The sequence below is a fragment of the Chaetodon trifascialis genome, chromosome 11 (assembly GCF_039877785.1).
Source record: "Chaetodon trifascialis isolate fChaTrf1 chromosome 11, fChaTrf1.hap1, whole genome shotgun sequence".
NCBI classification, from domain to species: Eukaryota; Metazoa; Chordata; class Actinopteri; order Chaetodontiformes; family Chaetodontidae; genus Chaetodon; species Chaetodon trifascialis.
The window spans coordinates 6,519,745-6,540,428 of NC_092066.1; the positions used below are offsets into that span (position 1 = coordinate 6,519,745).

Consider the following 20,684-nt stretch of genomic DNA (forward strand, 5'->3'; position numbering starts at 1 on the left):
CTCTAATCCCTTCAAGTTTTATTTGTCCAATTCCTTGTCTTCTCTCCAGAGATATGAGGCAGGAAACAAAACATTAGGACTTAAAGGCTCTTCCCCGGCCCTGCCTCCTCTTGATTGTCTCCCCCCCCCCCCGCTCCACCCACCCCTGCTGCTCTGCTTATCTCCCTCATATTCAATTTAACTTGGACTGTGATTAACGCTCCTCCAATGAAGGGAGAAAGACACAAAGGATATTTTGCTCACTCTCTCTCTCATCCACAGGGCTCTTTCAGCTATTCAACTGTCCTCCATTTTTAATGACTTCTTTATCTCTGGACTGAGGAGGAGATTTGTTTGTGCTTTCATGTAAGTTCTGTCAAGTAAAGTGGAGGCCCAGTACGCCGTCGGATTAGAGAGGCAGAGGCAGGAAGAAAGCAGGGCCCTGACAGTGACTGTCAGGTGAGTACAGCTTACTATAAATGGACTCGCGGCTTCTGAGACGCATGTTACATGAGGTACATGAGAGCGTTTCTTCATGAGCAACACAAAGAGATAAATGCAGAAATGTCCATGTTGAAATTATTAATTGAATAGACTTTGTTTCCAGGGATGTGTAAATTACTAAAAGAGAATTAAATATGTGTTATGCTCTTTGTATTTTGCTGCATTGCTTATTACAGTGATGATTTACATTAATTCTTTGGGATGTTGAGTGTCTAAAATATGCATCATGAAATGTTTTTGCCTGCGGGCATGAATTTGTATTTTCAGTCTGAATATCATTAGATAGCCCACTTTTGCAAATCTGGCGTACCAACCCTATCACCTACAAATGCATTTATATATTACTTATTTGCTTTGCCAAATGCGCTTTGGAGAAAACTGCCTCTCATAAGTTCACTGCCGATGTTTCTTTTATGGTCCGGAAAGTGTAGCGTCCTCATGGATCAGTGACAGTGTGGAGCTGTCCTGAGGGCCCAGACCCTGAGGGGCCCTGAAAGTCCCAGATTTATTGTCAGTTGTTTTGTGGTAATTTGTCAGTCATTGCAGATTTATTGTGATTATGCACAACTAATGTACCATATAAACTAAACCTATGTGTATAAGGGCCTTCAGGAGGGTTCTGCATTGTTAGCTGTATTATTATTAATTTTCTCTCATTTTCCTCATTTCTTCTTCAGGCCTCAAATGAAACAATACAAGAGCCTCTGTTCGGACTCCTCACAGGTCATGTCGTACTCATACAAACTGGTTTGTTAAAAGGGGTGACAAGCGAAAACGGTTCGGAGCCGCTGTTCAGATTAGTTTCATGTTACCGAAACAGTGAGAGCAGGTTAGGGAGAGATTAAGGTTTTAGTTGAATGCTAAAAAATTGAAGAAGTCAGCGTCCACTTGTGCAATTCCTAAACACAACCGCAACCTTTCCCTAAGCTTAACCAATGCTTTGGATGGCCTAAACATGACCATAGAAACACTGATCATGCTTTAGCTGTCATGGTAGCTACTGCAGGGAAAAACTAAGAAAACATGTTGATGTTTTGCAGTGACTGTATATTAATGCAATGCAAACTACAAATGCAATACAAACTAGTTTAATATGAATTTAAGTGTCAGGAGACGGGGTTAGTGGTATGTGAGCTATAGGTCTATCGTGCATCGCTGCATTACTTCAGCATCTACTCCATAACCCCAGCAAAAACCTCTTTGTACCCCATGTGCACACAAACACAGCTCTGCACACAACAAGCTACAGTATTACACTATGTTTCCTTGCCTCCTAAATGCTTATGAAAATACTCAATCAGCTGCGGAGAAAAGAAGCATACCCGACTGGTTCTGCTTACTCGTACATGACTCGGAATAATCGGCAGTATAATAGAGTACAATAACAAACGCTGTTGGAAATGCTCTACACATAACAGTTTATTGGGCAGGACAAGCTTCTAGATGGGTTAAAAAGCTTTCTGAAGAGCAAAAACATCATTACCCATCTGCCTGCATTTCTACTAAGTACTTTTTCAATGGAGCTGGCAGAGCAGTGGAAATCCTTTTCAATCAGGACCCTCTTTAATATGCGTATATTCTTATCTTATAATGGGGCCCTCGCTATTGTGAGAGTCTTCTCCGCAGCGCCCCTTTCCACAGCATAATGGGCCATAAACTGAATAGTGGAAAGGTAAATAATTTAAGCCCCCTGCATTTGCCGTGGCACACCTTGCATTATGAATTTATGTTTGAAGGCGTAACAAGAGATTACAAATTACCACATTAGAGGGGCGGGGGAAGAGAAGATGGGAGACGCAGTAAGAGTTCTCTCCTGAGCGGAAAACCACTTAGGAAGTCAGGTACATCACCAGGCCATTACACATGGAGCGGAAGCATCTGCTCGAAGAGGCCAATGAGCTGCTGCGGCTGGTCACATCATGCCACTAACACTGCTATCAACAGCAAATCGGGTCAGATCTGGAGGTTCTGTATTGTGCGAGCTAAGTGGGTTTGATCTGTTTTCAACGGGTGGCGTGTCTCACGCCACTTTTTAATGACTGTTACTTACTGTAAAGGTATGTGAAGTCACTCCGGTACCATGTAAGTGCTGTGCTGCAAGTACTCTCCTGTGGTAAGATGTATAACTGAACTTCTGTAGATAACTGCTGCGTCTCCTACTCGCTGACTATCTGTCCATGAGGGTTTTCAGTGTCTAACAGCAGAGAAGACAGCTGCCTCGAGTGGATGTGATGCAGAGCGAGGCTGAAAAGCAGCTCTGTGATTTTCCAGGACAGTCCTCAACAGAAAATGACAACATTGGTTGCTTGTTCAATTGCTTAAAATGACCAGACATGACAATGGTTTTGCAAATTAGACTGTCCTCTTCTTCTATTTGCGACGTTCAAGGCACCATACTGTGCTCTTCTTGCGCGTCATGTACTCATTTTTCTCTTTTATCCACCGTTATAACTTTTTAATGAATCAGTCGTCGATGGTACTTCTCCCCTTTTCTCTTCTCATTTTTGGCTTCACAGTGTCTTCATGCTGTTGTTCAAAGCAAAGTCCAAAACTATAACCTCGGTTTCCCCTGTGTGCTGGTTTGCCTTTTCTCTCTCCCAGCGCTGTCAGCCTCTGATCTTCATTCCTCTTAATATATCCAGTGAATAGAGTGATACAGCAGCCCTCTGAAGTTGAATATAAAGGCAGTGTGTGTGTGTGTGTGTGTGTGTGTGTGTGGATATGATGGGCAGGCAGTAGGGGCTGCTTTGTCCCTCAGGCCCCCTGCGACGGCAGCACCGGCGCCCTCTCTCTCCCCGAGAGGAAGCGCAGTGACCTTTGCGTTGGTGGCGCTGGCTGGTGTGTGTACTTACATCAACGTAATTTGCATTAATGTAATCGGAGCTCTGTTCCCCCTCCAGGGCCTGCAGCCTGACACGGGAGTGATCATCTGGAAGAGAGGCAGAGAGGAAGAAACCAGCACTGAATTAATCATATTAACGAGGGCAACAGGAGAAGAAAAGGGGGGGCAGAGGGACAGATAGTAAAAAACAGACAGAGGAGGTGAAGAAGAAGGACCAGGCTGGCATCAAACTGTGGCACGGATGGAAACAGACGCGTAGAAATGGCGGATAAATGGCTGCTGTCACGTGACTGAGCGTGTATGACAAACAGTGATTCAAAACCTTGATGACGTGACGTCAGACATGAGCTGTGTGAAACTTGCTCCATGGAAGACCTTATAAACCTTCAATTAGTGGTTAATAAGGTCAGGAGTGAGGATGGAGTGAGAACACAACGCAGACGCTGTATAACAGACAAACCACAAAACAATTACTCTGAATGAGGACATGCAGGTTGGATATGTGTGTGAAGTGAAAACAATGCAGCCTTGACTCCAGATTATGTTCACGTTCAAAGAAATGAAGTTTGTTGAAACTTGTGGTATTTTGGATAAACCTTCTGCAAGGAAATTCCCAAAAGTGGATCTTCCAGGTTTCCCCAGCAGTGATTAACGAGAATTAAAATGAACCGTCCAATCAGCGATAATCTGCAAAGTTTGAATTCATTTTCAAATCAAATCCGACATTTTTCCAAACATCGCCGAGGCTACATGTGTGTCATGTGCTGGCACGGCTCGTTTCTCACAGCTGAAAAGACGCTGCACGAAGATGAATATAAAAGTAGATCGGAAAGGTCAAAGCTGCTCTCGTTGGCTGATAATAAAACTCTGTTTGAGCAGCTTATAGTTATCCAGAGTCACAAGCCTGGCCAATAAATCAGCCTGAAGAATGGGAACAGCACACAAAAACTCATGAGCGCTCAGGAGGTGCTTTGTACACACATGCAATAATATTCCCATATCGGTTCTTCATGCGGTTCTCGTCCTTCTTGGCAGAGTCCCATGGCGCAGACTGTCCTTCAAAAAAGCTCTGGAAAGACAGAAAACAGAAAACAGAGAGGGGGGAGATGAAATATGGTGTCGTGTGTGAGCACTCTAAATGATAACCAGGCTAAAGAACACAGTCTTCCTCTTTCAGCTCTACAAAAACAGGAGGAAGGGAACACTGGCGATAGAAAGGGAGACACAGAGAGAGATATATTCACATCATTATTAGACATGAAACACAGAGAGGATGGTGGATCCCGGGGAGCTGTGTCAAACAGCGAGTGCCATTAGGGCAGAGGCGGCGGGTGTCACGCTCAAACCTCTCCCCCTGCGCCGCTCTGCCGGGCGGAGCCGCCGCAGCGGCTGTCTGTCTGCCTCGTCTGAAGGACTCAATCAGCTCGTCGTGGGGAAAAATAAAGCCAGCTCATCGTCTGCAGATCAAAACTGCTCCGCTCAGATTACCCTCATGAAATATTTATCATCTCTCGCTGGGGAGATTTCCATTCTGGTGGCACACCAGGCACAATTAAGCCAAATTATGAAAATACATCTCCACTGCCAGTCCACCGCTGTTGAGCTGGGGCGGGGGGGGGGGTTGGCTCCAAGCAGACTAGCCTGGACAAAAACACATTATTGTTCTGGCTTTTTGATAGTCAGCTAATGCACATTTGAAAAGTCAGCTAATACATTAGAATGCAGAACATCTGCAAGGATAGACTGGGGAGCATTTATCGAGGTTACACAGATTGTTTGGAGGGCTCCTTCAGCGCGTCTGAGAGAGCGGGACGCTTCGTCTTCGACCATCGGCGTTCTAGGACTTGATGGTTTCATTCATCTCAGTGCTACAGCAGGCAGCAGGCCATTCGTCTAGCAAATAAAAGGTCTCTCAGACACGCCACAAGGACACATTCCTGTATTAAGTCCTAAGGATTAGTGATTTCACTGAGAAACAGCTTTAATATGCTAAAAATATGTCCCATCCTTCCAGTGAAGATGGAAGCATGTCTCAGAGACGGATTATATAGGCCTCTCCTCCTGTGGCAGTATGTCTTGAGTAAATGCACAGGCCAATGTCGTTCCCTCTGTCACGCTGAAGGATAAAGGTCTAATATCAAGCATCTGGAGACAAATCATCTCCAAGCCGAAAGATGTGCCCGGCAACTTTTTAATAATTCTCTCTTAAACTGAGTGACCCTGCCTGTCTCACACGCTGTAGTCTCACTCCTAAGGCTGTTTAGATCCTGAATTCAGAAAAAAAAAAACTAATTACGGTGATAAAGTCGTTCCCAAGAGGCAGGAATTATATGAAAGCTTTCAATTTAAAGGCTATATGCCCATACTGGGAATAATTAGCTGCCTAAAATTCATCAGACAGCCACTGAAAAACAATGGATGGCTCCACCTGTAAAAAGTATTTTGCAGCAAAGGTCGGTGTTGTACTTAACTTTAGTGCATCTGCGGGTAGTTTTTCCACCATCCTCAAATTATTCCCACTGGCCCAGATCCAACTGAGTATGTTTTTAATTACAGGCTACCTGCTGTACTCCAGTCCCAGCGCAGTCTGCTGCGCTTTCTTTGTCTGTAACCATTTACTGTAAGTGAAAAGCACAGTGCTTTCTGCACACCTACATCGAGCAACATCAGAGCACTTGACATACAAGCACGGCAAAGTAAAAATAAATAAATAAAAAGGATGGTAACACAAAGAAGCAGAAGAGTTTAACGAGTTGCTTCTGAATTAATTGATCATTTGCTGTGTGAGAAAGGAGACTCATTCAAACCGACTCGTGTTCATTTGTGGTTGGAGCTGATAGACTTTCAGGACTGTCACAGTAGGCTAGACGCAACACAGTTCCCGTCACAAGAAACGAGCTGAAAACAAGCAAAACTCAGTGAGAGCATAACATTTAGAAACTTGTTTTCTGCTCACTCGGACTGTGCGTCGACGTGCAGAAGAATTTGGACATGCAAATACTTTGTTATAGTTGACATTAAACATGGTGTTATAAAGCTTTTGCAAAGTATACAACAGGAGTTTGCAAGGTGTCTTTTTTCACAGTCATATCTTCTAATTGGTCCAAATTGTAAATGAAGTTTGGTATTTTGTTGGTTTTGCTATGTGATAATAAAACAACACACTAATGAATTTACTGACCCACACCTCAATTTTTAATTAACTAGAATAGAGTTAGAAATTGCAGGTTTGAGTCATTGTTATCTCAAAATTTTTCAATTAGTTTTTAAGTTATTCTGCCTCTTTTTTTTTTTAATTGTACTGATGTTGTAGTAAGTATGCTTTCAAAAAGCTTTATAATCAGAATTCAGCTGTGGAGCATTTATGGATCTCACAGTTTCTGATTATGGAAAAAAAAAACATTTCACTGAGACGCTGTAAAGACTTGACATGACAAAAGTAAAAACAAAATGTCACTGTTTCACACCATTTCATCATCTGATGTCAAATGCTTTGCTAACTTTGCATAGCTTCCGTTGGTAAATGCCCTTTTCAGTCTAGATCTTAAACGTGAGATGCTGTAATCCCACAGGGCCAACAAGCACCATCAATCTGTCAGGTTTGTGTTATCATCTACAAGTCTCAAAAACTCACAAATAACCAAAAGTATTGGCTTACCTCGTTTATCTGATCCAAAGTTAACGTACAGAATAACAAGAAGCATGGGTCAGAGAGAGATATAGTACAGTGTAAGTCAACAGGTTTAGAGGTGCACTAGGCTCCAATCTCATCAGCAAAAATAAACGGATAAAAAGGGCATTAACCTTAAGACAGATTGATATAGAGAAGACAGCAGCGGAACACAACACACAAATGAATCGCTCTAGCCAAGTGAGAATGAGCTCCGTAACACACTTAAAGCATCCCACAGGCCTTTTTTTGCAAAAGGCTGCAGACGGCTAGCAGAGTAAGGGGATGGGAGCCAATGGTTTGTTGTGGCGTTGCTTCCTTTTGATTGACTGTTATGCATCCATGCAATGCCGGCTGCGTGAACCCAAAACACCTTTATCCATAATGGATTAGGCCCGGAGGGCAGCCCAGAGCTCTCCAGCCCATCAATGATCTGATGCTGCAGGTAGCAATGGGAGGCTGCATTATTTAATTCTGCAGCCATGAGCAGGAAGTGGGGAGTTAATTACTGATAAATCTGGCCCACACATTGTAGAACTAAGCAGGGAGATGAGGAGAAAGTTGGCAAGAGGTGTAGATAAGTAAATCACAGAAAAAGAGATCAGACAAGAGGAAGGACAAGAGGTGAAGGAAATGAGTCCAGCCAGCGAAGAAAAAGATGTGATGCTAGCTAAAAAAAAAAAAATAGAAAATGAGAAAGGTGACGAAAAAATTAGAAAAGAGAATAAAAAGAAGTTGCAACACTATCAGCGAAAAGGGCCGATGTGATGTCAGGTAGAAAGACTGAAGCGATACAGATTAGATGATAAAAAGAGGCATTTAAAAAGTATAGCTGGAAGCCAGTCTGTTACAGCGTGGCACCAGGGTGAGATGAGGCTGGCTAGTGTGGTGCGAGGAGCCTGGAGCACCGCCAAGTCCTGCCAGCCTCCCGCACTAATGAGAGGAAATGAGAGTGATGCTCTTCTGGGGCAAAATCTTTTGTTTTGGTGTCAGCGAGAGGCATGGTGTCAGATTACAAATGCTGTCGTGTGACAACAGTCTTGAGAGAGCAGCAGGCTGCCATCGCCGGAGCCTAATCGGACCTGATTCAGATAAAGGAAGGGGCATGGCTGACACACAGCTAGCGGCTCCTTACACTTTTTTTGTGTGGGGTGGGGGGGTGGGGGTTGCATTTCAAGTTGGTCTGCAGCTGAGTCTCCGAGGGGACAGCAGCATTTGACACAAACACACGCGCGCGCACATGCACGCAAAACGCACACTCGCTGCAAACAACAAGGAACAGATGAACAACAAAACGAGTCACACCGTAAACACACTGAGACGGGGTACATTAACAATTTATCATAAAAGTGCATCTGGGGAGAGACAAAACAGTTGTGCTGTGCGGTGCAAAACAGAGAGAGACAGACAGAGAGAGAGAGACACGGGGCTGTACACCACCACACAGATGAAGCCTTACATTAGACTGATAACAAGTCCGCCAAACAGCCTCCGTGGAGGTGTTACAAGTCTATCACCAGGCTTTATTTGTGTTTGCAACCTTCATAGTGGGGAGGGGGGTGACCGCTGGGTTGCATCCTACCTCGTACTCCTCCTTGAAGCCGTAGCCCTCGGCGCACTTCATCTGCGTGATGTGCTGGAGGAGGTCGGCCACGCGGATCGCCGGGTGCAGCTGACCCGTCTGGTACGGCACGTCGACCGGCTCCCGCTTCCTCAGGGAGTGAGTGTGCGACTGCACCAGGCTGCTGGTGTCGCTGCCCATGTTCTGGCTCTCATCTGTGGGACACAGAAACAGGGACAGGCCAGGGCAGGTCAGGACGGAGAGGCAGGAGCTGGCGTTGAGTGGCTTTTCCATATATTGTTTTAAGATACAAGCGGGTGACATAATGCCTGAAACGGTAAATGGCAGTGGTGCTTTATGAGTTTACCGACATAAATGGGTTAAGCCAAGGTGTTGTCACTCACACCAGTTCATATCTCACTTACAACTGTTCCCATTACCAGATGGCACATTATCTCATTTACTGTTAAGCATTATGTCACCACCCTCCAGATTGACAAACAACTCTCAACTAGTAATCTGTTTGTTATGGATGGTCACAACAACACAACATCATTGAGTAATAGGATGAGTCATGTGGTGGGAAGGTTCAGGTCCATCTGTCTCAGTGTGTGGCTGGAAAAAATTTAATATTACAGGCCTACTGTACTGTGCGACAGCCTACAGCCATTAAAATATGAGGCCCTTTAAGTGTAGCACTTACACTATTACCATTTAATATGGCTACTGTCAGAATAAAATGAGTCAGTGGCCCTCAACTGCAAGAAACAGTGTTGAGCGATCGTAAAAAAATCCACATGAAGATGCTGTAAAACAACAAGTTTGCGTTCTTTTTTTTCTCTACTGGCTGTACAGTACGCTGGTTTGGGCTGCAGCTCATATTGAGAGTCATTCCAGCTCTTTCATACTGTAATCCAGTCAGTGGCAGACATGAGGCACAGATGCTGTGGGGGAGCCAGCGGACGATGAAGGGTGTCCAGAAACATGAAGGAGGAGGATGTGAGGGGGGTGCGGTGGGCCACAGTGAGCATGTTGCAGCAGGCACCGTCAGAAGCATCACACAGACACAGCGTGGATTCAACCCCTGCCACCCGTTCTTCCCCCGAAAAAAATTAAACCTAAAAAAAAAAAATTAAAAAAAACAACAAAAAAACAAAAAAAGGAGGGAAGCAGAGATGGGAGGAGAATGCATGGGGTGATGCTGCCAATGGGGCACTGTATGTACTTTGACCATGCTAGGCTAATGGTGGCTTGGTGGCACGGTACGGAGGGTGGTGAGATGCTAACATGTCCACTGGTCATGCAATAAATGTCGTAATGTCCATGTCAGAAGCAGCCTCTCACTGTCGGCTTGCTTTCTGAGTAAACACCACCTCCTTCCCCCAACCCAGGGCCCACTTGGGAAAACTTACCATTAATGGGCACTTTTTAGATAGCAGATACATAAGAGGTTACGTATGTAAAGAGAAAGAGAGGAGAAGAGAGAGGAGAGAGGGGATAAGCAACAATACAGCATGAGAACCTGTTACAGAAGTGTGTTTTAGAGCTACGCTATAGGGCAAGATCACATGCCTTCTCAGTCCAAACTGCCTGGGTAGAAAGCCTAGTCAAGGGGGGATGTTGAGTGGATGGATGGGGCAATTTCAACAGTGCAAGACAAAAGTAAAAGAACAAAACAAGGAAGTCATGGATTTCAAGGGAGAAAATAATGGTGGAAATACTGGTCGTCTTTGGAACGAGCTGTAATTGTTTCAGATCTGTTGCAGATTTTAATGACGCCAATTATTTTTTGAGTATTCTGACATTTCGAATGTCTTTCTCTAATTGCCGTAATTATATTTGCATGTGCTGGCGTGGTGACACCTGTATTTATACCTACTTTTTTTTTTCTTTTTTTTTTTTACAATAGCGTGCGATGAAATCAAAAACATTACCAGTCCGTTATGATCTAATCAGTTTTGATCATTAACCTCAACTGATGAGACAATGCTGTGACTGAATGTGTCACAACCGAGAGCACGTAACCTTTTCTGGCTGCCATAATTTCATGTTAATTGTTTCACGCTTCATTAGATGTGGAACTAGCATAAGCAGCTGTCACAGCGGCGATGATGAAAGACGCCACTTTAAGTTGCACTAATGTACACAGAAAAAAAGAAGCCCTAACTGTAAGTTGTTTACTTGTAAATGCGGCTACGGTGCTTGTGGTGAAGCTGGAGTAGAGTTGCTTATTACGTCTTTATTCTTAGCCTTGAGTTTTAAATTATTACAGTTCCAGTGCCCCACTTAGTAGCTACATTATGTGGTCCGCTGATATAAAAAGCGCCTGTTCGTTTACGATGCTGCACTTTGGGCTGCTCTGCATATTCAACAAAGGCCAGTAATAATTAACAGAAGAACAAAATGCTTTTTTATAATTCTATTTTATCACTGAACAGGATGAATCAACACTGGCAAAACCAAAACAAAAACAAGTAGGTCACTAGCAGTTAGCCAAAGGCAGGGGGAGCGACATTAAAAAGAATAATAGAAAAGGTTGTTGTTTTGGAGGGAGGGAGGGGAGTTAAATGCGTAGTGAGGAAGAGAAGGGGAGGAGGGGGGGGGGCAGCACAGCTAATGCAAGACTTCAGATGTTCAGACCGAACGCATCCCGCAATTTTTGGTGAGGGGGGCTAAGAGAGGCCGTTTTTCCGTCTCCCTCTCACACTGCTTAATTTCTGTTTTGTGTCTCAGTGCGACTGTTATGGCTTCAGCCTTGGCGCTGGGGCCAAATGCCCCCCCCGTTGCCCCCCTTAGACACTCCCCCCACATCCAGTCCACATGTCCGTCCATGCATATGAGAGGTCAAACATGTATGTGACATCACACGCACGACACGCAATGCGGATGGGATGGAGTGAAGCCAGCCTCAGCCCAGGAGAGCCTCTCCTTTGACGGGGAGGGAGAGGAAGAGGGGAGGAGGAGGAGGAGGAGGAGGAAGGGGGGGTAGAAGCAGCAGGCAGGTATGAAGGTGAGGAAGCCATCTTTAGTAAAAGAGCCAACCAAACCAAAAATGGGGAAAAAAAAATTGGTGCTTTTTTTTTTTTGTCCTCACAGTTAAGTCTTCAAACAGCCATCTTGTGAATGTAATGCTCTGTCATTTCCTTCAGCGTAGAAGTGAGAACAAATAATCAACAGCAATGGGAAAAGAAAATGTGTCTCACCTAAGATAGCAGTTGGCACAAAGGGATCTGCTCATACCCCCATAACAAGTGCAGAAGTTGGAGGAGGAAAGAGAGTTTGCAGTGAATAAAAGAAGCCACAAAAAACAACAATCAGAAAAACAACCGACACTTTTTTGGTTTCTTGCCAAGCGGCAAAACACGAAACTTATCATATTTTCCAGAAAAGCTAATTACACGCTAAGTTTAGTTGATTATACATCTAGATGCCCTTTACTCCATCTAATCAATGAGCTGTAATCTGATTACATAAGACACACAATTATGCATATCATTCGAAGTTATAATTGAACAGCTAAACTCCATCTTGGCAAAGTGACATAAAACACTTTCTGTTATAGGCAGAGATGAAGCAGAGTAAACCCATCGAAAGTCAATTTATCTCCCGTCTCATTTGTGAAATCATTTTACCGAATTTTTAAAGCACATGTTAACTTTAGCAGCTGGATTCATACCACACATTACAGCATTAGTCTGTAATTTACATAAAAAGAGGTCATTGTGTCTTATTAATTTATCCCTTTGCACATTTTATGAAAATCGAATTTCACTTTGTGGTGTCACTCAACATCGCTGCTTATGTAGTCGGCACTTCTGTTGACACACAGGATGAGTGTGAGGAAACGCAGCGTATGTTTACCTGGGTAGTAGGAGTTGGTGGGAATGGAAGTACTGAGAGTGCTGGCTTTAGGCAGTGTGAAGGAAGAGGGTGAAGATCCGGCTAGAGATGCAAAAGAAAGACAGAAAAAAGAACATAACGCAAGGCAATCAATAGTCTAGCACTGCTATGCAGATTTTTACATAATTAAAAAACCACATTGTAAAAACACACTCGAGGTGAGAGAATGTGTTTCTTTGTACTTTGGTGAACTGGCCCTTTAAATAAAAGTACAACAGCATTGAAGCCTCTGGAGTTCAGGCGGAGTTTGGCTCATTTTTGACGACTTTCTAAGCTTTAATTCTTGTTCAGCACCTTTTAAACCGTCCTTGCACTGTACCTTTTTTCAGTAGAAACATAAAACTGTGCAAATCTTTCCTCATAACCACCCACAGTGTCATCATAGAACAGTTCAAAGTTGTACAAAATACTGAACAACTAAAAAGAACAATAAAAAAAATAGAGTGTATTTTTCTTTGTCTGTGTTTGCCTGTAAATCACTGAAAATATTACTAATTCACAATTTGAGAAACTTCCTTCACATTTCAAGGTTCATGGTCATCAACACCTTTCATGTCCCAACATCCTCTGAAGTCACTGTGTTTACTGCTTGTTCTGCTGTAGTGGAGAAAGTAGAATGTAGCAGACAAAAACTACAACATTACTACACTGATGTTCCAGAGCAGAGTAAATGTCAGTTTCTTGGTTTTTCATCTTCTTCCTTAACATAACAAGGACTCCTCATTCAGCATCAGCGGAGCTAACTGCCAGGCTAACGGGGTTTGGGTTCTAATCTGTCAGCCGCGATGTTTACTGACAGTCATATAAGGTCATGGAGAGCGTGAGAGGGCTTAGGTACAGCATTGAAGGCATTACACTGATAGGTAGAGTAAAAAGTAATGCATTTAAATCATTCGCGCTGGCAGACAGAGGGGCCGGATTTGAACATCCATGCTAACAGACAGTTAATCAAGGTCAGAGCATCTTTGGCGCTCATCCCCCGCTGAGGTGTGGAGACAAGAGGCTGCTGTTTAGTTTTAATCTGATGGTTTTGACTGGGATTATACCAGGTCAAGCCCTGGGTGCGGACTTAGCTGCGCTGTCCATCAACAAAGTATTAAGTTTACCGGGGGCCAGAGAATATTAATAGGTTATCTCACCAGAGCACATCTACAGTAGTTTGTGTTGTGTGTTTCCTCTGAAGTGAACACTGCTGAGTTTAGGACCTCACGTCAAACTCCTCAGCTTTGATTATTCATCAGAATGTGAGCCTCCCTTCAGGCTGTTAGCACAACTATTAACTATCGCAACTACATAACAGAGAAGGTAGGGGCAGCAGAATCCGAACAGCAACTCATTAATACTGCTGACTTAAGTTCACTTTGAGTTAATTTAACAAAACTTAGAAAGGGAATGAGTAAAAAGGGCAGAACAAACCCTTGAGGGCTCGTGAAGAAGGATGAATCTCCCGTTGAAGGAAAAAAAAAAATCAAACAATCTTTATCAAAATCATATCAAAGCCTTTTCCCGTCAAATGAAAGCAAATTCTGTTGAACTGTTTTGAAGGAGCTGGTTCCCCACTGACTACCACTACCACTGGTAACAACGGGAAGCTTTTCAAAAGCCACAAAATTACTGTCCAATCATTCGCACGGGCTGAATAAAGTCTAGGCAAGAACAAGGCAAACACTGAAGACAGAAGGATGTTAAGACAGTCCTTCATTAAAAATCTATTTTCAACACTAATTCATGCAACTGGATGTGGTAAACGATAAAAAAAAAACACCTTTATCATGGTAATAAGAAAAAGTCCTGTGGTCTCACACTGAGTTTTGGATATGATTCCAGGCCACAGTAAGCAGCAGTGGCACACAGAGTGTTCCCACACTGCAAATGAGGATTTAACACCAAGACAGGTTTGGCTTTTTTCCCTGAATATGATCCTAACTCACCACCTGGAAGACGAAAAGACATTTGAGTTTGTCCCACTGTGAATATTTCCTGTGCAGCCGAGCCTGATTTCCTCCTCACCTGACCAAACCAAACAAATTGCTTCCACCGTGCTCATTGTGTGTGTGTGTGTGACCATAAAGGCAGGTAGGCCGCCTTACCTCGGCCGTTGAGAGTGAGCGCGCACTCGCTGCGGCCGTTGAGCGTGAGCGCACACTCGCTGCGGCCGTTGAGCGTGAGCGCGCACTCGCTGCGGCCGTTGAGCGTGAGCGCACACTCGCTGCGGGTGTTCAGCGTGTGGTTGTGCGTGTCCATGAAGGACAGCGCCTCGTCGCAGTTGGTGCCCTGCTCGGTGTAGCTCTTGTCCATGGAGTTGACCATCACGGTCATCTCCTGGCGGGTGCTGTTCAGCGTCTCCTTGCGCTTCTTGGCCAGTTTCCTTTGAAGGGGGAGGAAATAAAAACAAACAATCAGACAAAGGCAACAGTGATGGCGCCTGAATTGATCTGATATGATGATGGTGGCGGTGACTCATAGATGTAATGAGATGGCTGAGCTAATGTGCCCCGGGCTGGTGGTCACATTAGGTTTTATTAGGCTCCAGATGCTTTTTCAAGCAGTGAAATATAAATCCTTGGGAATGTGGAAAGGTGTGACACCCTAACCCAAATACATCAGCGGCCCTGATGATTTAAAATTAGCCATAGTATTTGGGGGGTGAAGAATTGGAGTTGTGAACGGTGAACTGAAACAGTCAACCTGCTTTTATTGACCTACTTTGAGTTGATGTGCTGGAGCCTACAAGCAATCTGCTCCTGATCAAACACCATTAAGGCATTGTGTACGGAACAAACACACACACGTGCACACATGTATGCACACACACGTATGTACACACTGATTCTTATGTAAAAGCAGCTCAGATCTCACCTGTGCCGGCTTCACTCTACGGACAAACACTGGATCAATTCCCAGTTTTTAATCTGTAAAGCTGCGCCACAGTCGGGCCAGTGGTTACATTCATGAACCCCTCAAACATCCGGCCACACTTTAAGGTCTCGTGGCCACTGCTTGCTTATTTGTCGCCCTCTCAAAACTCAAAGGGTAACAAGCTTCTGTTGTTGTGGCCACATGCTCTGAAGCAGCCCTCCTACAGACATTAGGCTGCATTCATGTATATATTTTCATTGATGTTGTGTGTGTGTGTTGTCTCTAGTGCATTTTCTAGTATCTAACATTTAGTCTTGTCTCATTGTTAGAAATGGGGTGGACTTCTGCGGCCTGGATCACCAAAATAAAAGTTAACTTCTTTCTAAAAGAGTTCCAACACGATCTGAATTAAGGATTTATTGCAGGACTGGAGATGTGTGTGTAAATATTTGCTGCCCTTTCTAAATGATCTATGACACATGGCCTTAAGTTTATGGAGCATGTGCATTTAGGCTGCGCCTGACTCTACTTTTGTTAAACGGCATATAATCTGGGTGCAAAATAAGGTGCACGGGTTGTATTTAGCCTTTTAATTAATCATAGGGTTTAGGCGTAATATGAATTAAAACGATCAGAGCTTCATCTCCAGGTGTGCCTGCACCTGGCACATTATTACTATTCAAATGGAAGATTTGGCAAATTGCAAGAGCGAAGGGTTTTCTGCTGAGGAAACTGAGGCAGCAGGAGTCCACCAAAGCTCTCTGAGGTGAAGCAGGAAACTCTGAATAACGTCCCCTTTAAAAAGCAGAAAAATACAGTGCCATCGAGGTTAGACCAGGTGTTTGCTGGTCGCTTTCTGCTGCCTCAAGGTTGCATTGCTAATGCACCAACAATGTGCCTGACCACACCTCATTTTAAGATCCACACGCCCGTGAGAGCACAGATGAGTGTGAGCACTTTTGCTACTTACACAACTCTGGGCATGAATATATAAACTGCGTCGGTGGGAACTAGCAATGCACTGGGTGTAAGACAGGGCCGTTACATGTTACTTCTTTGTATTTTCAATATACTTATATTACATGTAATAGGCGACTGTGATACATGTGATAAGTCTATGTTGTGCCACACCTTCTGCTTTGAAATCTGCTCTATGTGCAACATTTCTATGACATAATTTGTTTGAATTGTTTCCTCCTGATCAACTCAAAATACTGTGACAATCACAGAGGAAATCAATGGCAGCAGCTGTCAAAGATTTGCAAAGTCAAACCAGTTTCCATCTATTATACCAGCTGCTGACCCTGCTAAGCGTCCCACGTAAGGCTCTGAATCCCTGAGGGGGTGCCGTTCTGAAGCTGACCCTGACCTCCCAGAGAAAGGAGCCACTTGCATTAAACGGTTACCCAATGGCGATAAATAATGCATCCCGTTGTCACACTGAGGAGCCAACTCTCCTACATTTCACAGAAATATCACTTCAGAAAACCGGCAAACGTACTGTAGCTCTAGCCGTATCTGATGGCTGCCGCTGCTCTGTTGCTGGAGGGGAGCGAGCGGTGTAAGAATTAACTATGGCAGCACTCACACTGATCCTCTCACTTTGTTACTCTCTGTGTGACCCCTCTGCCTATTTGAATTGCAGTCTCTCTCATGGACAACTGCTGTCTAATGATGCACTCCTGCTGCGTTGTTTTTGCAAATCTCCTCTGTTTATTCAATTTTGTCGCTGTCTCGTGCCATATGGCAACAGGCCCCCGCTGCCTTCAAACAGTCATTTGCTCTGAAGGCCGCGACGTGAGGCTAATAGTGGATCCGTTCTTCAGAAAGCAAAGTGACAAAGTAGTGACATTTTCATCTGCCGGACCCACTTTTTGCCTTTAATCTGCAATTAGAGCCGGGAACAAAATGGCAATCTTGTCTTTTTTTTCCATTATAGCTTCATATTGTAATGGGGAGGAGTGAGGAGGGGAGAGGGAGCTGTATGTACCCCAGGCGATATTGAGACTGATTCGGCACTGTGTGCACTCATCGAGAAGACTATTAAGAACCACTACACATAATCTAGGTTTTAATACTGTATCACTGGTCTTATTTCTGCGTCTGCTAAGACTTGGATTTCCGTTTTCCTGGCCCGTGTAACAGCTGAAGCACGAGCAGCGGAGATAAACGAGGCTGCACGGACATCAGCGCCAAAATGAGGAAAGCACCAGCAATACTGGGATGTTTGCAAGGCACCGTGGGTGTTAGATGAAGATTAATTGGCACGCTATTCTCTCCTCATTTGTAAGAAGGGAAAATTTAATGATAGATGACTATATCACAGGGTCTGATGTGCCGGCAGAGATAGTACGAGGAAGTGTACAGTAGAGAGTTTGTGCACGTTGATGAATGTGATCATTTATCACATCCCCTCGTGGTTCGCGTAGAGCTGCTCGTGAAAAGGTCCCAACAAAAAATGTACAGAACCGACTGCTTGCAGGTATGCCCGACGATAAAATCACACATTTCTTTGAACAGCACTGAATGTGCATATGAAGGGGTTGATGCAGACAGATGGCAGATGTGTTTGTAGAAGTAAAGACTGAGCAAACACTGGAGGTAACTATATTAGGCAACTCTCATTAGAGAGATTGTCTGCAGTTCAGTACATGACAGGCCTGGCATATCTAGGATCTCAGCGAGCAGAGCTCCTAACTCCACGAGTTCAGCTACAACAAAGAGGAAGCTGCAAGGTTTGTATGTCTGCACGTGTTTGCCAGAATGTCTGTTCTGTGGGAGGTGATGCTGCAGCAGCTTCTAAAACAAGAGCTTCAAAACCTCCAGCTCAGCATGGTGGGCCTCATTTCAGCACTGGAGCAGCCTAAACCTTGTGACACTGGGACAAAGAAGGCTTCATTAGACGATGCACACACATCCGCAGCGCACGGGTGTGTGTGTGCGTTAGATGACTGACACGCAGCTGGGAGGGGCAACAGAAGCGTCTTTGATTAACCCAGTGGGGGCATTTCAGTAGTTGTTTGCACTGTGTCTCATTTCTAACATCCCCCTGTCTTTAACGCAGGTTGTCTGTCCATCCGTCCATTCATTTGCTTTAGTGGGAGAAACAGCTGAAGAACTCTCTCTGAATGCAGACTCCATTCAGTGATGCACAATGCTGTTTATCTGCTAACGTGATTGCTTTATTGATTCCGTAAAACACAGTTAGTGTGTTTTTTGAACAAACGATAAAACGAAGAGCGTCCTTCATAACTCTTTGTTTTCTCGGCTCCTCGTCTGTGTGGAACAGCAGCAGCATGAGGAGCCTCGTGCAGTCCAACGTGACCGAGGATCAGTTCACATCGAAGGAGTCCAATTAGAAAAATGAAACGTTACATTTACTGCATATAGTTTTTGTTTATTACATGTTGGATCTGTTAAAGTGCCTTTTACTGGGTGTTCATCATAGATTAATCTGTTTTTGTCACCTTCTTCCTACATCACAGTTTGGTTAATCAAAGTCAATTCATTTCATGCTCTAATTGCTAAATATACTTATTTATGGCTTAAATGCACAACATTACTTTTCAACTGCATTTAGGTCACAAAAATGAATGTCTACGCCGACTCCAAAAGTTGCTTTTGTACCATTTTTCCACCATTGCAGCGGCACTCTCTATATTATGCAAATGCATGTCATATGTAGTTAAGTAAGTAGTAGATGAGAGCTTCTGAACACAGAGCCAAACTGTGAAAGGCAGCTGTTTTTTTAAATGACAAATCATTTTAAAATATATGCCTTTTCGTCATCCCATGCATGACATCCCTTGTGCCCGGTCGAGCTGCTCTTCCTCTCTCCCCGTCCTCATCAACATTCAGAGCTCGTAGGTGCAAAAATCTGCAAGGCTTGTACCAATTAATGTGATTCTTGCTGCATGTTCGGCTTGTAAGGTTTAATGAAGGTGTTTGCCTCTGAGCACATTGTGTTATACATGGCACGTTTAGTAGGCCTCACATTTTGACACCGAGTGCAGCGGGGGCGATTATGAAAAGCAAGGGCTCTAAAGACCGAGGATGATGATTTCTATGTCTGTGTGTGTGTGTGTGTGTGTGTGTGTTTTCAGTAAAAAGGAATCATTTATTTAGTCAAAGTATATTAAAAATACCAACAAGGGCTGATTCTGTTTAAACTTTTCTCTGTTTGTCTTCTTCTTTAACAAGAGTTGGGTAAATTGCAGCAGAGGCGGGTTGATAAAGGCTCGTTTACCACTGGGGCCACTCGACACAACGTATGCTCTCATCATACCATAAGGGACTCATGATGCAAGTGACCACCTGCCAGATGGAAATGGAACATGTCGCTCCTGAATGAAATTGTTTTTTATGAGCTGATACCAAAAAAAAAAAAACAACCACCAGGCAGACACATCAAACACTGCACCTTTATAGACTAGATTTATCAAGCAAAATGTCCTCAAATTTTAATTTCCCTGTAATCAAACTCCCCCTCCTGGGTTATCCATACCCATAAGTCTGAAACAGCATTCAGGCCATCGTGGGACATTAAAATCTCTGGGCCCATTTAATATAATGGGTAACTTTTAGATACATTAGCATCATTAATCAAGCATTTTTTTGTTGCTTGGGATCAGCAGAAAAAACTCCGACATTAGCTCATAAAATCTTTGTAGCAAATGTGTTTGTGAAAAGTTGCAAAAGTAAGAAGAGGTATGTTTCTGCCAACTTGACAAATGTAATATTCACTCTTCTTTTAGCTCTTTGGTTTCCATTAGCTCCCTGAGAAAAAAATATCTGGCTCTTTAGTCACTTTGGTGGTCTACAATGGGTTTATTAAAGCTTCTCTAACCAATAATTTATACTAAAGATCTGCTGCACCTGCCCAGAATATGCAGCTCCTCTCTGCTTTGCGGAGCTTAAAATGAGTTTCAACTCATTTTTTCAGCTGTCCAGTCCACAACTTTAATGTTTGGGTTCAATCTCACTGCTCTCTATGTGTGTTTTCAGCAAAAAAAAAAAAAAAAAAACTCCAAAAAACCCACCGTATGCTACCTGCTCAGCACCAAACATCAAACACAGTGGGAGGGGGCTGGTGAACACAGGGGAGAATTTGGCAGTCAAAGAGTCAGATAATTTGCTGTGCAGTTGATAGAGACCAAAGCAGCGCTAATTGAGAATGAATATTGGGCTTACATTCATCAATGTGGCTCTGAATGAAAGCTTATGTTGCTCCGTAGCTGCTGCATGTGTAAATAAATAACTGTTGTGCAAACAAGGTGGCCATTTCACCTTAAAAGAGTATTTTCCAATGCCGCATTCGCAACTTGCAGGACGTTATTTAAAGCTTAGCTACCTGCTGTCACTGGAAATGA

The 20,684-nt window shown here is 43.8% G+C and overlaps 1 protein-coding gene across 7 annotated transcripts in view; it reads right to left on the bottom strand.

Annotated features, from left to right (window-relative positions):
- The window catches only part of LOC139338505 (receptor-type tyrosine-protein phosphatase mu-like), a 149,986-nt gene that overhangs the window by 24,980 nt on the left and 104,322 nt on the right, over positions 1 to 20,684 (bottom strand). For 5 of the 7 annotated variants that reach the window (XM_070973567.1, XM_070973566.1, XM_070973563.1 and 2 more), the window contains 7 exons: positions 14,547 to 14,824; positions 12,418 to 12,498; positions 11,760 to 11,786; positions 9,969 to 9,980; positions 8,578 to 8,771; positions 4,307 to 4,394; positions 3,336 to 3,412 (listed from right to left, as the gene is read on the bottom strand). In XM_070973567.1, coding sequence (XP_070829668.1) covers positions 3,336 to 3,412; positions 4,307 to 4,394; positions 8,578 to 8,771; positions 9,969 to 9,980; positions 11,760 to 11,786; positions 12,418 to 12,498; positions 14,547 to 14,824 — 757 coding nt within the window. The remainder of the gene's footprint in view (positions 1 to 3,335; positions 3,413 to 4,306; positions 4,395 to 8,577; positions 8,772 to 9,968; positions 9,981 to 11,759; positions 11,787 to 12,417; positions 12,499 to 14,546; positions 14,825 to 20,684) is intronic. The other 2 variants (XM_070973564.1, XM_070973568.1) reach the window with 1 other exon arrangement.